At 41.0% G+C, this 19,271-nt stretch overlaps 2 protein-coding genes across 2 annotated transcripts; both read right to left on the bottom strand.

Moving 5' to 3' along the window:
• Nucleotides 1-1,693: 1,693 nt before the first annotated feature.
• LOC132983525 (fucolectin-1-like) lies at nucleotides 1,694-6,396 on the bottom strand. Its single transcript, XM_061049859.1, has 5 exons — nucleotides 6,316-6,396; nucleotides 5,050-5,335; nucleotides 4,144-4,298; nucleotides 3,281-3,566; nucleotides 1,694-1,845 (listed from the first exon to the last, which is right to left on the bottom strand). Exons 1-5 carry the CDS (start codon nucleotides 6,377-6,379, stop codon nucleotides 1,695-1,697), a joined length of 942 nt encoding a protein of 313 aa, XP_060905842.1. The 5' UTR covers nucleotides 6,380-6,396; the 3' UTR covers nucleotide 1,694.
• A 3,814-nt stretch (nucleotides 6,397-10,210) lies between these two features.
• On the bottom strand, nucleotides 10,211-15,476 carry LOC132983518 (fucolectin-1-like). Its single transcript, XM_061049849.1, has 6 exons — nucleotides 15,351-15,476; nucleotides 14,924-14,991; nucleotides 13,937-14,222; nucleotides 12,741-12,895; nucleotides 11,652-11,931; nucleotides 10,211-10,761 (listed from the first exon to the last, which is right to left on the bottom strand). The coding sequence occupies exons 2-6, from the start codon at nucleotides 14,985-14,987 to the stop codon at nucleotides 10,611-10,613; spliced, it is 936 nt and encodes a 311-aa protein (XP_060905832.1). The 5' UTR covers nucleotides 14,988-14,991; nucleotides 15,351-15,476; the 3' UTR covers nucleotides 10,211-10,610.
• Nucleotides 15,477-19,271: the final 3,795 nt, after the last annotated feature.

Raw genomic sequence — 19,271 nt, 5'->3', positions numbered from 1 at the left:
ACAAAGTGAGCTCTGTGGCTTGGCCTTTGAAGCAGATAGAACTTCTCTGAGATAAGGTCAGTAGCTATAACTTAAACACCGGAAAGCCAGTGGTTGGACTTTGATTCAATGGCAGTTGCACTAGTCTTTCTGAGGGTGAAAGTAGTTAACTGAAGGTAAGCTAGCACAGCAGTGAATAAAACACACTGATATGTGAGCATGACAATCCAGCAATAATAAGAAAAATGTAGCAGCTTACAACAGATACTAAACAGGATGTGATGTTATGGCCCGTCAACAATAATGCACAATTATCAATTGTTATAAAAGGAACCTTGCTAAAGCTATTTCTGCCCAGACAAAAGCCTCTTACTTGGGATCTCCTGGTGATCGGTGCAAAGGTAAGTGCACTGTGTCTGCAGCGCTCATGTCCAATTGCGTTCAACGACGTCGAAAAAATTCAACAATCATAACATCAATATTAGACTGATGAGTCTCTTATCATACTTAACTGTACCTGCTAATATACAACACGTACTTTTACCATTATTACTTACACTGTAGCTCTAAATACAAAACTACAATATATCCAGAATTTTGCTGCTCGCATTCTCAAACACTCCTGCACCTGTGACTACATCACCACCGTTCTTCATGACTTCCACTGGCTCCCCGAAACCCAGCGTATCCACTTCAAAGTCCTCATCACCACTAACATAGCCCTCCACAACCTGCCCCCTCTCCCCCACATTTCTGATATCCCCCTTACCTATCTGAGCCCCTCCACCGGCATACTCCACCTCTGCACTCTCAGGTCTACTGATGCAAACCACTTGTTCTTCCCATGCAGAACTAACCATCAGTCCTGGGGGGGACAAGGCCTTCTCCATTGCCACTCCCACACTCTGGAACTCACTCCCAAAAACCATCAGAGACCCCCCCCTCTCCACCTTCAAGAAGTCCCTAAAAACTCTCCTCTTCAACATTGTCTACAACCACTGTCAAAACCTCTTATCATCCTTCTTTTCTTAGATTATTTCTTCTTTTTTTGTTGTTCTTTGTTAAACGTTTTTGAGTATTCATTTATCTCATTCATTGTTGTTGTTGTTGCTCTGTTTGTCCCTATCCTTCTTCCTGCATCTCCCTCTATCCCACTTTCCAACCCCAACTCATTCTCAACAGACATCTTTTCATCATGAGCCTGGTTTTGCTCGAGGTTTCTGCCTCTTCAAGGAAGTTTTTTCTTGCCACTTTGCTAGATGTTGCTTAGTGCTCATGATGGATTAATGTTGGGTCTTTGTACAAAATATAACAATGAGTTTTACCTGCTCTGTTTGGAAAGTGTCTCGAGATCAAATTTGTTATGAATTGGCACTTTACAATTGATTTAGAAGAAGTTGATGATGTACCTTATTAATCTATTTTACACTCTGTTATTGAACATGCTACACAGACATGCTGAAATGCACAAACAGGATCCTGTGGACATGCACTAATGGAGAGACGTCAGCTATGGTCACTATTGCCGCCCACTATTGATTGATATCAGCGCTGACGGCAGCTTTGTTTACAAATACATGGCAGTAAAACAAGATGCAATTATCCTTTTACACAAATTTTATTATTTTCCAATGCAAACAATCAAAATTAAGCCGTATCTGTTCGTTTGATTCATGCGAGTTCAGTTGGTTAAATTTTGCTCATTTAGCTTTATGCTAATCCAGGACAGAGCCATAAACCTCCACCTCGCACAGGGTCAGGTACTCCTTCCTTCCAGGGATGAATACGTTCACATAACGGCCATCCATCCCATTACATTGAAATTCAACAGTCGCTCCGGCGGGGATGTTATCCACCACGGCGCATCTGACAAAAGAAAGACCAATCAAGACGTCACATTCTTTAACACATAAGTACCATTTAAAAAAAATGTTCTGTGTTATAACTGTGAAACATGTGTAAGTGCAGATCTTTTCCTAAATATTTATTTAATTTAGACTTAGACAACTTTATTTATCTCAGCGGGCAATTGGGTTCCACAGTTAACCCAGACCATGCATATATTTTAAGACTGGGCAACGATTAAAAGTTTTAATCGTGTTAATCGCATGAGTTCCCGTGATTAATCGCGATTAATCGCATTGTTATACGCAAAATCCAATAATGAATTTAAAAGTAGTGTATAACGCACTTTCATTGTAAATGTACTTCTCAACTTAAACAATGTAATCAAAGCAAATAAATACAAAACTAAAGCTTATTGCATTCGTTGCAGTCTGGACGCAGAGTGGTGTGGGTCTCTTCTCTGCTCTCTGACTGCAGCTGGGTCTGCTGCGCGAGGCTACACTGACAGCCTGTGAGTGGTTTTGGAAGGGTGAGGGGCTCACGGCAGCACCCGCTGCTTGTTGAGGACAGTAACTGCAGAGCAATACGTGCTTTCACGTCAGTGTCTTACACCAAAAAAGTCTCCAATAACACCAGAAAAAGTTGTTAGATTTGTCACTAGTAGCTGTTGACAAAAAAAACCCACCAAGGGGGTTTGGAAAGTCGCCAGATATAGCGAGAAAGTTGCCAAGTTGGCAACACTCTTCCCTCTTTCATGTGAGCGCCGCAGCAGACATGCGCAGAAGTAAGCAACATACGAGGCTCGTTCACGATGGAATTTTACAAAATAAAAGCCAGTGAGCAACAGACTTTTACAATAAGAAAATAAATAATAAAAACTGCGTTAATGCGAGATGAAATAATTGTCGGCGATAATTAATTAATGAGTTAACGCAAAAATGACGCTTTAACGTGCCCAGCCCTAATATATTTACAAACAAACAACAGAAGAAGATTAATCAGAGACAACAAACAATCAGTATTTCAGTAGTACTGTACATACAGGCCCCTGGAGCAGAAGAAAAAATGTGTGCTCAAACAGGCCGTTGGGAGATTTTCCCTTCATGACATCACAAAGTAACCCCTCCCCATGGTGGGTGACACTCCCACAGCTAGGTTTGTTCTGCTCTCTGAGTCTGCCTTCTCATCGTAAACAAAAGGACATGGAGCGAGAAACCCAGAGCCACCCAATCCCTTCCAGAGGGGGGCGTGGTCAGACATTCAAAGCTGCAGACACACAAACAGCCTATTCTGAGCAGGGCTGAAATAGAGGGGTTTATAGGCATGATCAAATACAGGATCAGAATGGATTTAGAACAAGAAACTTCACAGACATGTTTTGGGGAGCTATGAGACTTAAACTGGTTGAAGAGGAGAATAGCAGGTGACCTTTAAGTGAACAGGGTGAACACTATACCTTGAGTTGTTGTTGCCATTGTTTTCAAGTGAGTCTCCAATGCGCAGCTCGGCTCCATTCAGTCGTTGATAGAAACGAAGATCTTGGCGGTTGGTTATCTTAACAGAATCCACTTTATGGGTTTTCAGCAAATCAAGTCGCCACCAGGGGGCGAAGTTGGTGTCGGTGTGAGAGCAGGACCCGTGGGCCCGATCGTTGTCGTTATTCCCATCAATAGAAAAGTATGCATTGCCTTCTGTATACAATGATGACTGTGAGGCTTTTCCTTTGAGCGCCAGGTTATCTCCTGTAAAATAAAATGCAAGCACTTATAAATATGTTTGTTCTTCTGTGTTTTAATCACTATGAGGTCACAACACTGTTTTTTTGTTCTTTTTTAAATACACACTCATCACCACTAACATAGCCCTCCACAACCTGCCCCCCCTTCCCCACATTTCTGATTTCCCACTTACTTATCTGAGCCCCTCCACCGGCATACTCCACCCCTGCACTCTCAGGTCTACTGATGCAAACCACTTGTACTTCCCATTTTAAAAAAAATATAAAATACATCTGCAAAGCAACTTGTCATATATCAGACACAATTTCCACAACATTTCCATTCTGAAATGTCCTCAATTCTGAAAGATTTCTGTGTGGGAGGGATGGAGACCACCACATGTGCCTGTTTCTAACATCATATAAAGTCATAACTGATGTGTATCCATTCCAACATACTGGTAATGCTGGGTCTTTGTTGAGCAGCCAATCACAATCAAGTATCCAACCAGATTGAGGTATGAACTTAAATGTTTAGATACATGCTTGAACAGAATGACTTTAACTTATTTAAAATAGAACTGTATGGCTTAAATCCTCACCTGTCGGGGCATGGTACCCGTAAACCTCCACTTCACAGAGCGTAAGATACCTGCTAGCACCGGGTAGAACGATTGTCACATAACGTCCACTGATACGAGTGCTTGGAGTCAGCGTGTGAGAGATGCCTGCAGGGATGTGAGATATTGTTCCAGCCCTGAAACAGACACACAAACACGTTAAAATGATCATAATCGGGGCGCTGGTGGTGCAGTGGTTGGTGCGCGCGCCTCTTGTATGGAGGCTATGGTCCTCCATGCGGCCTAGGTTCGAATCCGGCCTGTGGCTCCTTTACCGCATGTCATTCCCTACTCTCTCTCCCTGACTTCCAGCTCTATCCACTGTCGTGTCTCTCCATTAAAGGCACAAAAAGCCCAAAAATAAAATTAAAAAAAAGATCATTATCTACCTGTGATGTGTCAAGGTCAGATAACAAGTCTGTTAAAACATCATATAATGTAAAATAATAATAATAATAATCATTTCATTTATATAGCACTTTTCAAGACAGATTCACCAAGTGCTTCCACAGACAACATTGATTGTTCCAAAGCTGAGGAGCCAGTAGAGCAAATGGTCGATCACCCTTTGACCTTGGTCTGGACTGTGGAACTGCTGGGAGGCCTAAACCTGCAGATCTCAGAGGCTGTTTTGGGTGCTAAGGAGCGAGGAGTTCATTGATGTAGTCTGGTGCCTGCATGCATGGCCATGAAAAGCCTATAAGTAATAAGTAACATTTTAAAATGGATACTAAAAGAAACGGGTAACCAATGCAAAGAGGATAAAACTAGGGTTTTGTTGGCGAGGCTTTTCTAGTGACGCATCTCTGTGTGATCGGCCCTGACTGTGCAGATGCTACCTCTAGGCTATTGCAGTACGAGGTTTTCAGTAGCTTTAATATCACTCACAGTGGGTTTGCAGCACCATTGTCTTTTAAGTTGTCGCCTATGTGAACCTCAGCCCCATTGAGCCTCTGTGCACAGCAGTCTCCTCTGTTGGTGATGACGACGGAGGTGACGATGTAGCTGTCCAGCAGGTCCACTCTCCACCAGGGGTTGTCCATTTCTATAGTGTGAGTGCATGAACCAGCGTCGAAGTTTGATTCACGGTTTCCATCGATTGCACTGGAGGCATCCCCAAAGTTATGCGGATAGCGATGCGACTGAGTTGCTTTGCCACGCAAGGCCACATTTTCTGTTGAGGAAATGATGTATATTAAATAGAATCAGAATCAGCTTTATTGACCGTATGCTTAAACACACAAAGAATGTGTCTTCGGTAACTGTGCTCTCAATGTGCAAAAGAATAACATTAAATATAAACATTTAAGGAAAAAACAATATATCCAAAGCTAAAAAAGATACTAGTGTAGTTGTGAGTAGTGCAAAACACACTGATATGAAATATATGCTATTATGTAACAGATGATTATTTTACTTGAGCTAAAGTTCTTACAGTATGTACATAAGCAGTATTCATGGAAATAGCTTCATGATGTCAGATTCCTACTCACTAAAAGGAAGTTTTCCCCAACAATGAACATTAAAATTTGTGATTATAGTATTTTTTTGTTTATTTTCCACTTGTCTTAAATAAGTTTGATTGGTTGTCTATTTCTCACTTGAAGGAGTGGAAATGAAGGGAGCAGACAGTTTCCCGCTCCAAACTTAAACACAGTTAACCCTTTAACGATTTAGTTAGAACTGGTACTAGTGTTGTAGTAAAGACCACAGTAACCAAGACCAAGACATACCCGAGACCAGAGTGCTCAGAGACCAAGACAAGACCAAGACCAAGACAGGATGAGATGAAGACAAGGCCAAGATCATAAATATCAATGAAAAAATCATCATCTTGTGTGCGGTGGCGGGTGTGTCACTCATTTAGACCACAACATTGGGAAGGTTGAAGCCGGCATTCTTCCTTCTCGTCACAGTGCTGACGTGGAAATGTAGCTGATCAGTGGTGGTCTTGATTTAAAATCCAGAGTCCACCCAGTCTGAGACCGAGACAAGACCGGGTAAAAATACTTTTGGTTCCGAGACAAGGCCGAGACCTTCTACTACAATACTAAGTGGTACTATGGATTAGTAAGAGAACTAGAATAGAGAGAACTCATTCAGTTTACCAACAATAAAGAGAATACCGTTATTATCACATTACAGTATACTTACCATGATTTCTGGCCGAGCACATTCCCAAGAGGGTCAGCAAAAGAAATAACAAAACGTACTTCATTGTTCTGGATGAGACAGAAAAGAGAACAATTTTCAGTAAAGTGTCTTAAGATTACATTTGTAATGAGTTGGCACTTTAGAAAAAAAGGATGTCCTGTTGCTTCAGGGCTCTGCATCCAAATTAAGGGCGTTTTCACATTAGGCTCGATTGCCCCCTTCCCCCGCTCGTCTACGTTAAACACTTGCTTATTCACACAGTCTGATACAGCAGGTGGCAGTATGCACACAGTTGGTTTGCAAATCCACCAAAAAGCTGAAAAAAGAAGAAGCAACCATGGCAACCAATCATGTACTGAGTCCATCCTGCTAGCTGTGGATGTTTTTGTTATTTCTGGGACCCCAACAATGACCTTCTTATTACTTCCACATCTATTGTGCAGCTCAGAGGATGAAACAGGTCTGTGCTACTCGGATACAGTGGTTTTTGGAGCAACACAAGACTTTTTGAATGACATCACAGTGGTCCACTTCCTTGTTTGATTACAGTTTCATTCAAATCTACCGCGGACCGTGATCGAGTACACATGAATCATGCCCGAGACCACCTCTTCCAGGGGACTCGGGCACAGTACCCCAATAAGGTAAAAGTATGGTACGTTTGTGTTCACACTGATTAAATGACCGGACATTGGGGTAGAGCGTACTCGGATCTTGGCCAGGGTATCTGTTGCACCAGGCACTGGGTCACTGACCCTTTTTAAACGTTGTGCCTGCCTCACTCTAGGTTTGTGCCGACACTTTGCTGTAAACACATTTTAAATGCCCAATTCTTACTATTTTGTCCCACATACTCTTCCTTCTTCCAGTCTACCAACAGAGAAATACAAAACATTTTCAGAAAGTATTTTATTAGTGCCTTTCTCATACCTAAGAAATTACAGTTTCAAGTTCAGGTTTTAAAATATAATGAAGAATATGTTAAGTCAGTAACTCTTAAAGTACATTTTCAGTATTTATATGCATCGTACTAGTTGCAGTAATGAATACTTAAAAGAGATGAGAAATGCAAAATGAAATATTTACCCTTTGGTATTTCCCTGGAGTCCAACAATGCAACTCTTCCCCAGGCAGAGATGTGTGTGTGTGTGTGTGTGTGTGTGTGTGTGTGTGTGTGTGTGTGTGTGTGTGCATGCAGACTAGTCTTACACGTATCCATAATATAAATACCCTAAAAGCCAATCACATCACATCATGGAGTCTACTCCCATGAAGACAAATCACACTCCTCTTCCGGTCATCTGGACTCGAGATCATCTAAGGACACGCAAACGATGGCAGTCATGTGATTCGTAATTATAAATAAATACACAACTGCATTAATCCAACTGTTGTGACAGTCTCTGCCTTCGCTCTAACAGTCAGGCTTTTACTAATACGTTCTGTCTCTCCTGTTCCTAAAGCAGAATCTGTAAGTCAGATGCAGAGTAAATAACAGTGAACCAGGACTTTGGCTTAACACACAAACATTAGCTGTTACACTTAAGAGCCTTTCAGATAGTATGCGGTGTGCACTGCGCTTGCGGGTAGGGCGCAGAGCAGAGGGGGAGTGCGCAAATCAGCTACGCAAGTCGCTTGGTGACCGAAACGATAGTCAGAACAATAGCTCAATAGCATTGTACACCAGCACAATGTATGTGTCCACTATTCAGTAGAACGCTCCGACCTTTCTTCTGCTGAGAAGGAGGAGATGAACAGAAAAGAACAGGATGTGGGAGCGTTTAGGCTTGTTCAGGTGCTGCAGCTCTATAACGACCGCTTCACGAACACGCCACACATTTCTGCTGCTGTTTTAAACACACCCGGTACGCCCAAACTGTTGGACATGTCTTCACAAACTAGAGTTCTCTGTCTGATGTCCTGGTAGGTCTGTAAACTAGAGCTCAGGAAAGTGGGACAACGCTTGTTGTGATCTGATCTTCCCTCCTATTGGACGCTTGGAGGTGACGTCACAGAGCGCTGCGCCAAAGTTGAAAATATTGAACTTCCTCGCAGCGTGCTCAGACGGCAAGCACAAACTGTGGGGCGCAGTACCCTCAGGCGTAAAAACGGCATTAACAAACTAAGAAAAAGACGAAGGTACAATGTGATGATTTATCTTCCCGGGTCGAGGAACTACCCTTCCCACAATCCATTGCGATTGATACCGCTTCTTAGTCGTTGTTATAGTGTTTATACTGTTAATACAAGTGTTGTACTATCTTGTAGTTTGTGTTGTTGAATATATGAATTACATTCGTTATTCATACGTTCCTAACCTGAGTAACATCACCCATCACTTCCTGCAGGGGGCTCCGGAGGCTCATCAGAGGCCGCCGCCATGCTGGAAATGTCAGCCTAACAACAGGTTGAGACCTGGATCTGAGGAGGGTTTTAAGCATTATGACAAACAGTTACATCCTGCGCACCTGTCAATCACGTCAGCTATGCGCCTTATTGGGAAAACTCTTATCCTTCATAAAATCAAAACGGATGACTCAAAAAATTCAGTAAAACTGTGTAAACAGCAATGGTTGCATCACATGGATTATGTGTGTGTGTTTCCAGACAAACCGATAACACTCGATTTCATCTCAGACTTGAACCCATGAAGGTTGCCAATAAAAACATTGGCAGTAAACCTTTTCTGACCTTTTCTGGGACACAGAAAATAAGCATTGTCTACCAGTAACTCTGGGACTACTGCTTTGGGAATTATTGAACACTTTGGTTAACTTTCGTACTTTGTTTGTACGGACTGAGTTAACCTTTAAGCGTTGCCTGATGTCCTTCCAGGTTCCCATAGACTGTAAATATTAATTCTTCAATCAGTAAGCTCTGTAGTGAGTGAAATGATCAAGTGACCTTACTATATGATCAGACATTAAGGAAACATGCTATGTTGAAGTGCTGGCTTCTCTGACAACAATGCAGCAGCCAGTATGTCCTCCTTCTAACTTTACATTCTGGTCCTGAATGCTCTGGATTTGTTTGGACCAGAGAAGGTAGGCGGTTTTAAGGCACCCCCGCACACCGCCCGTTTTGGACGCCCCTCGGTTTGCCAGATATGAGAGCAGTTATCAGGTCAAACCAACAGGTGTTGCAGCGATGGAAGCGGGCAAGAGAAGTGGTTCAGATAGAAGTGATTGTACCCGACCTAAAAAGCCTCTGCATGTTTCTAATAAGCTCCACGAGCAGAAACGTGCTCAAACTAGGATCAATATTGGAGATGATTTTTAAAAATGGAGAGAGGTTAGAACACAGAAAGGTTTACAGACCGAGTTACATGCTGCTCCTTTAATGAAAAAAGCCTCAGTGACGTCGACCGTCTGTTCCTGCAGGGGGCGCTGGAGTCCCATCGATGGCGGTCTCCATGCTGGAAATGCTGTCTCAGCCTAACTTTCAGTCAACCTAACAACAAGCTGAGAGCCGGAGCTGAGGCGGGTTTTAAACCTCCTGACAAACCGTTACACCGCGCCCGCCTGTCAATCAGGTCAGCTACACGCCTTATTGTGAATAACACTTATCCTTCATCAAATCAAAACGAATGAGTCATCATAAAATTCAGTGTGTGCCGAAGACATGAGCTAATCAGACTTTTTTTTTTTTTTTGACCAGGTTGTAAACATGTTAATCTCTGCTTTAAAAACAGGCTTTTTTGAATGGGTGTGTATGTGACTTCCTGTGCTTCTGCAGCCAGCCTCTATTGGATACTCGAGGAACTGCAGGATTTTGCACTATAGCATATTACACTATAGTAAAGAAAAACATTTTGAATCAATCCCCTTCTAAAAGCCGCGCTCAATGGTTCAAACATTTATCAGGATAAGTCACAACAGAAGAATGAGATTCGGACTCTGGCTCGTTCTGTTGTTTTTATTTGTATTCATTAGTTTCTATTTACAAACTGTTTAATGTGAAATTAAAAACTCAGCCAAGTCAAATATGTCACAAACAAATCCAAAAGAAGAAACTAGAGCAAACATTATAATATGTATATACAGTCAAAACATGGTTGTTGCAGATTTGGCTTGAAATACGATATTAAAGCAAGGAGTTTACTAAAGCATGGACAAAGATATGAGTTAAAGCTTCTGTATGGAGTCTCGAGCTGGTCATGAAACAGTCTGAAATGAGTTCTGGTGTGTCTATATAACATTTTAAAGCACAAGAGACCTTCATCCTAAATATTGACAATTTCTATAAAGTTTCAAAGTAAAATGTCATTGATAAAAACGTTCAACCTCCTCTGAGATCTAATCCAGTCTGGATCCATAGACCTCAAACTCACACACAGACAGGTACTCCACCCTTCCAGGAATGACCACGTTGACGTAGCGGCCGTCCATCCCGTTACAGTTGAAGTTTTCAGTGAAACCTCCAGCAATGCTGGTAATCACAGCACACCTAGCAGAAGAAGAAAGTGCCTCATTAGCTCAATACTTCAAGTGTTAGCTTCAGAGTAAAGAATAAAATTAGAATAAATCATCCATCTATCCATTATCTTCCGGTTATCCGAGGTCGGGTCGCGGTCGCAGCAAGTGAATTAAATCAACCCAGATTTCCCTCTCCCCAGCAACATTTTCCAGCTCCTCATGGAGGATCACGAGTCATTCCCAGGCCAGACAGGATATTTAATCCCTCCAGGGTCTACCCCGGGGTCTCCTCCCAGTTGGGCGTGTAAGAAAAACCTTTAAAGGTAGGCGTCCAGGAGGATCCTAATTAGATTCCTGAACCACCTCAACTGCCTCCCTTCGATTAGAAGGAGTAGTGGCTCTACTGCGAGTTCAATTGGAATAAAATAGGAATCTCAAAAATGTCTCTTTCATCTATTTGCCCTTTTATACCTGATGCTAAGTGCAGCTTTGTTAGAAACCTTTTGCCTTTATTCTGGAACTCAAGATTCTATCATCAAATGCAAAAAAACGTTTATTTTCTAATACCTGACATGAAAACTGAGGGTTGTAGTTCGTTTGCTCTGGTCTGAATCATTGACCAGTTTGTTCCATTGTTGCATAATTACCTCAAATTTGGTCTGTGTTCACACAGGGACATTTACAAGTGGATCAAAATGTGGTTGTGAACAAATTATTTTGCTCATGAGATAGTTTCAGATGCACACCAGAAACTTGTTTTTAAATTATATCTTCTAGCCCCATGTTCCCTTTGGGCCTCAGTACTATCTGGTTTTACATTTAAAAAAAATTGTAGGTGCTTTCAGGAGAAGTTTGTTGTTCCAACCAAACCCAATGACAGATAAATTGACTTTCACTGTTTGTACTATTTGGATAAACTACCTGGGATTGTTGTTGCCGTCATTGTCAAGGGAATCTCCGATGCGGATCTCAGCTCCGTTAATTCGTGCAGGATGATCTCTGTAGTTGGTGATGTTAACAGAAAACACTCTGTGTGTTTTGCCCAGGTCCAGTCGCCACCAGGGGTTCATAGTGTTGCTGGTGTGAGTACAAGATCCCTTGGCCCAGTCGCTGGCACGATTCCCGTCTATGGCGAGATTTGCAAAACCTGTTGCATGCAGTGTCGACTGTGCAGCTTGTCCCTGGAGTGCCAGATTCTCTCCTGCAGAAAAGAAACAGTTGGAAATGTCAGCGCTGAGTGTTTAACTTGATGCTATGTGCAGTCAAAGTTTGCTTGAATCGGAAACTTGTAACTATGTGTACTTTGCCAACCTCTACATTGGTGAAAGAAAACTTCTAAGGTTATAGAAAATCATGTTCTTAATTTTGAAAGGCATTAAAATATTAAAGGATGCAGAACAAATGTGTTGCTTTATAGAACATTTTCCAGCAATAAAAAGTCACAAGCCTGATCTTTGCATCAAGATCAAATCAAGAAAAACTTGCTTTTATTTTCCTTAATGGTCTTTAATATTTTCTATTAATATTAAATATATATATATATTTGTCAAACAATGTTGGTAGTAAAGTATTTTTTCAAAATTAAAAATATAATGATTTAATGAGGCTTAAGTGCACTACCACCTCCATGTTTTCAACAGGAGACATCTTCAAGTAACAGAAAGTATGCAGTTTGCACATTTTCACATTTAAATGAATGCATTTTAAACTGTGGTGTGACTGAAGCTGTATAGAAAATGAGATCGCTGCCGCTTTTACTCTGCAGGTCACACCTACACATTCACACACTGATGGTAGAGGCGGCTGTGTAAAGAGTCCCTCAGTATTAACTTATCCATTCGTTCACATTCACACATCGGACATGTTGCCGCAGGAGCTGGGAATCGAACCCCCGACCTTCTGGTTGAGACAACTTACTCTACTGCTGGGCCACAGACGCCTCAAGTCAGACCTTCGTTAGCTACATCTTTAATGGCTCAGGATAAAATGTGCAGGTGCTCAAATTCTCACCAGTTGGTGCATGGTACCCGTACACTTCCACTTCGCAGAGTGAAAGGCTCTTTTCTGGACCACTCAGAGTCACAGTCACGTAACGTCCCACCACAAGTTTGGTGAAGGTGACTTTTAAAGACCTGCGTGCTGGGACATGAGAGATGACTCCAACCCTACAGGAGATAGAGAGAGAAGGAGCATTGCATGACTTTGTTGTTTTCTAAAACCAATCATTTGGAAGTATGACGTAAAGCAATCTAAGTGATGGATGGACCACACTAATACTTGACCAATCAGAATCACAATGTCAACAAAAGAGTGGAGAAGAACATACTTGAAAACAGAAAACAAAATGCAGCAGTTTAATTACGTTCAAAACATGCAGCTCCTCCTGCAAATATCAGGAGTTTTTCAGGAGTTTTCTGCAGGTGTGAAAGCCCTATGATTGACTTTGCCACAGTGTCAATTGCATCTTTCGCTCAAGTTGAAGTTTTTTTTTAATCAAGAACAGATTGTAAACTGCACCTGCATGCAGATTATTTGTTTAAAGTGTAATACATAATCAGATTGCGGCTGATGGGAGCCAGCTTTTGCTGTCCACACAGACTGTTTTTCCTGCATACACCAAAGCTTGCTGATACATAATTGGTCAATACTTCTCTGACAACAAATGTCAGCACTTGATGGTTCCTCTGGATTTTTGGTGGTGACAGCCTGCTGCTATGGACCCCCTGCCCCCCTTTCCTTGCCAGAAGCCAATGAGGTCTTGACCTGGCAGCAGAAGCCAGGCTCTTCAAGAGCAGCAGGCTGTCACCACCAGAAATCCAGATCTCCCCCAACCTTCAGTGAGGTGATCTGGCACCACTACCACCCGATGTCCCTGATGCCCAGCCACCACCATCGGACATGTCCCGACAACTACCGCTGTCCTCATTCATGCACGGCGTGCTCCGACCTCCACCTCAGCGGAGAGGAAGTGTGGACAACAGGAACGAGAGGAATACAAAGGAGAAACCCTTCCTGCATATTATTCCTTTGTAAAGCGTCTCCAGACAACACTTGTTATGAATTGGCGCTTTATACAAATAATGATTGATGTACTAACAGAAACCAGAACACTTCCCACACTAAAATTCGGACCCTGACTACAGACTTTACTTTTAATGGAGAATCTGCCGATAGAGATTAACAGATGAGTAGCATTATTCACTCACAGTGGATTTCCAACTCCATTGTCTTCTAAAGAGTGACCGATGTGAATCTCAGCCCCGTTGAGCTTTTCTGCACAGCAGTCTCCTCTGTTGGTGATGATGAGGGAGGTGACGATGTACGACTCCAGTAGGTCTACCCTCCACCATGGGTTGGTCTCTGTTAAAGTGTGGGTGCACGATCCAGAGCTGAAGTTAGTATCACGGTTTCCATCGATGGCATTGTCCGCAGATGACAAAGCGTGCATGAGGCGTGTTGACTGGGTCGCTTTTCCCCGCAAGGCCACGTTTTCTGTGATAAAAAACATTTTAAATACACATTAAAACCTGATTTAAAAAAAGAGTTTATAAGTTACTAAACCTGCAATCATGCCACTTAGGGGTCATTTCAAGAAGACTGCCCCTGAAATCTTCCTCAGTTAGTTGTTCACACATCCTCCTCACAGCGGGGCGATCCCTCTCTAATTTGAAAGGGCTGGTCTCAGGAGGCAGGACATGATGTGAAAGGAACGACGCAGAAATAAAGGATGAAGCAACAGAGTCCGACACTTTGGTGTCTTTAAGACTTAAGTCAATAAAAGATGTTCAGGATATCAACAAAGGAGCAGAGAAGAACATACTGCTGAACAGAAAACATAATGAAGCAGTTTAAATACATGCACAGATAAACGTCATCACCCCTCCCACTCGAATATTCCTGAATGTTTCCTGCTGCGTTCTCACATCGGCTCGACTCGACTGTGGCCGTTTGTGTTCTTACATGTGTAAATGAAAACCTTATCCTCAGGTCTCAAAAGAGCAGGCTGCGCAGGAATGCCTGATACCAGCATTATCTCTAATGGCCACCAGGGGGAGACTCGACACTACTGGTTGGAATAAAGTCCCACTGTTTGTACATCTGTGAGAAAATAACTGAGTGTGAACTAACAGTTATTTTTGATATAATGGGGGATGAAATTATTTATATAAAAGATATATGACAATAATTCTTACCGTAGGCGTAGGTCGAGCATGACCCCAGAAGAAGGTGCAGAAGCAGAACGGAGCTGCGTTTCATTGTTCTGTTTCAGACAGACAAGAGAGACGATGACAGAATTACACTGAGAAAATTTGCATTATTACTGTTGTAAATGTCTCTAAAAACCAAAACAAACTTAGATGTAGAGGTTGGATGTCAAAAGTGCATACAATTCCATAAATGTTACTCGGGCTGTCAACATTAAAGGTCAAATATCCTCCTCCTCTTCAACCAGTTAAAATAAGTCTCAGAGCGGGCTATTTCAATAACCGTTTAACGTACCCATTTATTGAATCATAAATCTTATATTGTGAGATGTATCGAATCACCACCCCTGTAAAACTACATGTTGGTTAATTTTCCATTTTTAAAGGTTTTTAATCATAAGGTACAACGACCTACCTTTAGTTGCAGAGTAAAGCCTCAGAAGACGACGAGGAGCTGCTGTAGCTGTTGTAGTATCGATGATTATGAATCAATGTTGGCCACGTTAGAATATTTATACCCACGTCTTATCATGACACACGTGCTGTTGTTTATTGATAATTTACCACGGTTTACTTTATGCTTCTTTGTGTGCAGATAACGATCATTTTGACTATCATTCCAGTCAGGGATTGGCAACTTTTTATGATGTTTTTCTTTTTCAGTTTCTCTGCTTTGCACCTGTAGAGTCAGAATCTTATGACACATCCACTTTAACATCCGTTAGTGTGCTCATTACAACGTACACCCATAAAAACATACAGGACAACACGTGTGAGAAAAAAGGATAAGGTCACACAGAATGGCAGCATATAGATCAAGTATGGAGTCCATTTAATATATTTGAAGCAGAATGCAGACAGCAGTGGTTGTCCCAGAAAAAGGCCGCGCCACAGGGGTCTAAAGTGCACTACCCCACCTCTCCAAAAAAACATTTTTCTAAAGGCCACAATGACTATAATGTTATATTAAAATTTGGGATGCACCTGTTTCAGCCGCATTTATGCCCATTGAAAATGAACGCATTTTAGTACAATGCAAATACATTAAAAAACCATATATGTGTACTACTGAGCATTAACATGTGTTTCATGGAGCGGAAGATATGATGACTAGTTGCCTATAAGTATTGCAATGGTGCAAAAAGTCAAACTTCAGAGGCATGTTATCAATAGCCTTTATTGGAATGTAAATGTACATCCAAGCTTAGCTGCAGGAATCTGTGAGGGCAACGGATGTAAGATAACAAAACTGGACAAGAAAATTGGTGTACCCCAGGGCAGGCTTAGTAACAATTACCCTTGTATGGTTGTCTCTGCTACGGACATCTTCGTACTAGGCTACATACATCTGCCATTTCCTTGCTGGAGTGTGACATGATTTGTGTCATGTGCAGGTGGATCGCGTACAAATCAATAGGGTGTCGGAATGGTATATGTTTATACTTCTCATCCATGTGTTTTTTTGAACGATGACAAGCCAGAATAAAAACAAGCCGAAATATTTGTACTTCGTTACTTGACACCTCTGGTTTTAGCACATTTGATGTAAATGCAAATGTTTTCAGCTTTGAGCAGCATGTTTGTTTCACTTACAGCAAGTTTCAGCCGCTACATTTGTTTTGTCATTTTACAAACAATTTGAAATTGAAACGTTTTTGAGTGAATGAACATATTACAAACACTCAGGTATGCACTGATAAACATCGACTATATACATCATTGATTGTGAATTATATAGTATGAAACACAAACATACTATAAAAACATAATTCTGTTTTTGTCTTAATGCTGTTATTAAACTGTTGTTGTTTATAAAACCACAGCCTGGCATCACAGATCTCCCTGTTGGGGATTGATTTTTTTTATGACTTTGATTAGATTTGATGTCAGATTGAATATGGATGATATTCTGATGTTTAAGTTGACCTGAAACTCTGCCATTCTTGAAGATACGAAGTTACAAATGCATCTGAAAACCATTTGTGTCAAAGAAATCACATCCCCTCTCTTAAGAATAGATGGTCCCGGTTTCTCCTCTCCTCTTTTTTTCTGGTGTCCGCTTCAAGGATGAGGAGACGATGTAAACCTGCTCCACCTTCTGGACGAGGAAGTACGGATGAATAACCTGAAATCATCCGACAAGCAGGATCTCAGTTTTAATTCAGAAGCCTCTCACATATAGTACACACAAACAGGAAGAGTGACTCATCCTTTGGTCTTCTTCTAACGTTTAAAATCAGAGGAATATAACTGTCTTTAAAAGTGACATTTGGTTGATTTACACTGCAACAACGAACTCGCACTTCAATGATGTTTTCCACTTTTATTGTCACGTGTAGTCCTGGAAAAACACAGTTGCACTTCCTGGTCATATACAAACAAAGATAAAACAGTTAGTCAGTAATGAGAGAGATTTCATATTGCTGACAGACTTTCAGACACTTCATAAAATGAAGCAACATGTTTGATTAGATACTGTTCGGACTTTAGACTCCAAGCAAAGAGAAACCACATGACGACAATGGAAGTATTAGTCCATAATAACATTTTAAATAGTCGCGACGGAGAAAATCTGCTTTATTGGTGCACGTTAATTCAATTCTTGTCAAAAAACGTTATTTGAGGGGCAATATAAAGGCATATAGAGCAGCAGCATGAGAGACAACAATATGGAGCAGCAACGACAGTGCAAGGTAGACAAAAATATTGAATAAAATCCAACCTCACATTATCTATACTGCTTTCTTGAAGAGTCTAGTTTGAAATCTAGGGCCCTGTTGTGAAGGTTGGATCAGACGCCTTTCTTTGGCAGAGTGTAGTGGGCGGGAGGGAGTGAAGAACTATTTTATTGGTGGTTGACAAACAACGAATTTGTGCATAAATGGTAAATGAACTTGAGCTTGTATAGCACTTTTTTAGTCTTCTGACTACTCAAAGCACTTTTACACCGCAGGTCACACCTACACATTCACACACTGATGGCAGAGACTGCTGTGTGACCATCAGTAGTAACTAATCCCATTCATACACAGCAGACGAAGCAGCCAGAGCAATTCGGGGTTAAGTGTCTTGACCAAGGACACACCGGACATGTTGCTGCAGGAGCTGGGGATCGAACCCCCAACCTTCCAGTTGTGAGATGACAGCCACACCATAATCACAACCAATTGGTATGGAGTGCAGATCAGGATATAATATGTCAATGTCTCAAATAAATTACAATAATAATAATTATTTAAAAAAAATATATATCCTCACCCTCAGATTAGTCGCTCTAAGAAAATGAAAAATAACTTTTTAATATAACTAAAGGCCTTAGCAACAGTTGATCATCACTTCCTGTTTACATTTTGCTTATTTAGCTAATGTTTGTGTTGCAACGTCATAGATTAAAATGTACAAAAAGAAGCCTTTTAAAACAGATTTTAAAATGACTCGAGACTAAATAAAAAAGAAAAAGAAAGGGGTTAAATAAAGCAGTCTTCAAAGGCTACAAAAGAAATCATTCGATCCTTCCATTTGCCATGCACCTTAACTGCCTCTGCTCTATCTGGTCTCATGCACTACATCACTTTATTCTATCCTTTCTATTTAAGTATTCATACAGCTCTAGTTACTTTATTCCTGTTGTTTCTTATCCATCATTGCACTACGGTCACTTTATTTATCTCATTTTTACCTTTACAGTTATATTGTATATATTAGTTCTGTTGTTCCATTATTCACCATGCACCTTATAACTTATCATTTAGTATTTGCCTACTTGCACGTAGCTCTGTATATATATATTTATTTCTTGTTTACTGCACATAGTTCTGTTTACATCTGGTCACTACTGCACATAGTTCTGATTACATCTGTTTACATCTGTTAGTCCGATCACTGTCCACTTATATCTACTCTTTTATATTTTGTATTTTTAAGTTAAGTTTAAGCTTTAAGTCAAATCAAGTCAACTTTATTTATATAGCACATTTATAACAGCCGAGGCAGACCAAAGTGCTGTACAGTAAATCAGGCAAAATACATTGCATCCAAAACATCATAAAAACACGTAAAAGCAAAAATTAAAAGTGAATTAAAACACAAAACAATAGTTAAAGTTCTAATAGACACTGCTGCTGGGATAAAACACTCAACTAAGTGTTTAAGTTGTATTTAAATTGACACTTCATATTTAGGTTAAAATGTTTCGTTTACTTGCACTGCTGTTAATTTACTGCTCCGTGTGCCTTTGAATTGCCTACATTACCCATAAGCATTCTGAACGAGAAACTCGCGAGACTTCAAAAGCCATGAACACATTTGCGGCTGCGCAATATCATTCGAAAACTTG

The sequence above is a fragment of the Labrus mixtus genome, chromosome 11 (genome assembly GCF_963584025.1).
Source record: "Labrus mixtus chromosome 11, fLabMix1.1, whole genome shotgun sequence".
NCBI classification, from domain to species: Eukaryota; Metazoa; Chordata; class Actinopteri; order Labriformes; family Labridae; genus Labrus; species Labrus mixtus.
The sequence above is the reverse complement of the archived record's forward strand: the minus strand, read 5'-3'. Positions and strand labels throughout refer to the sequence as shown.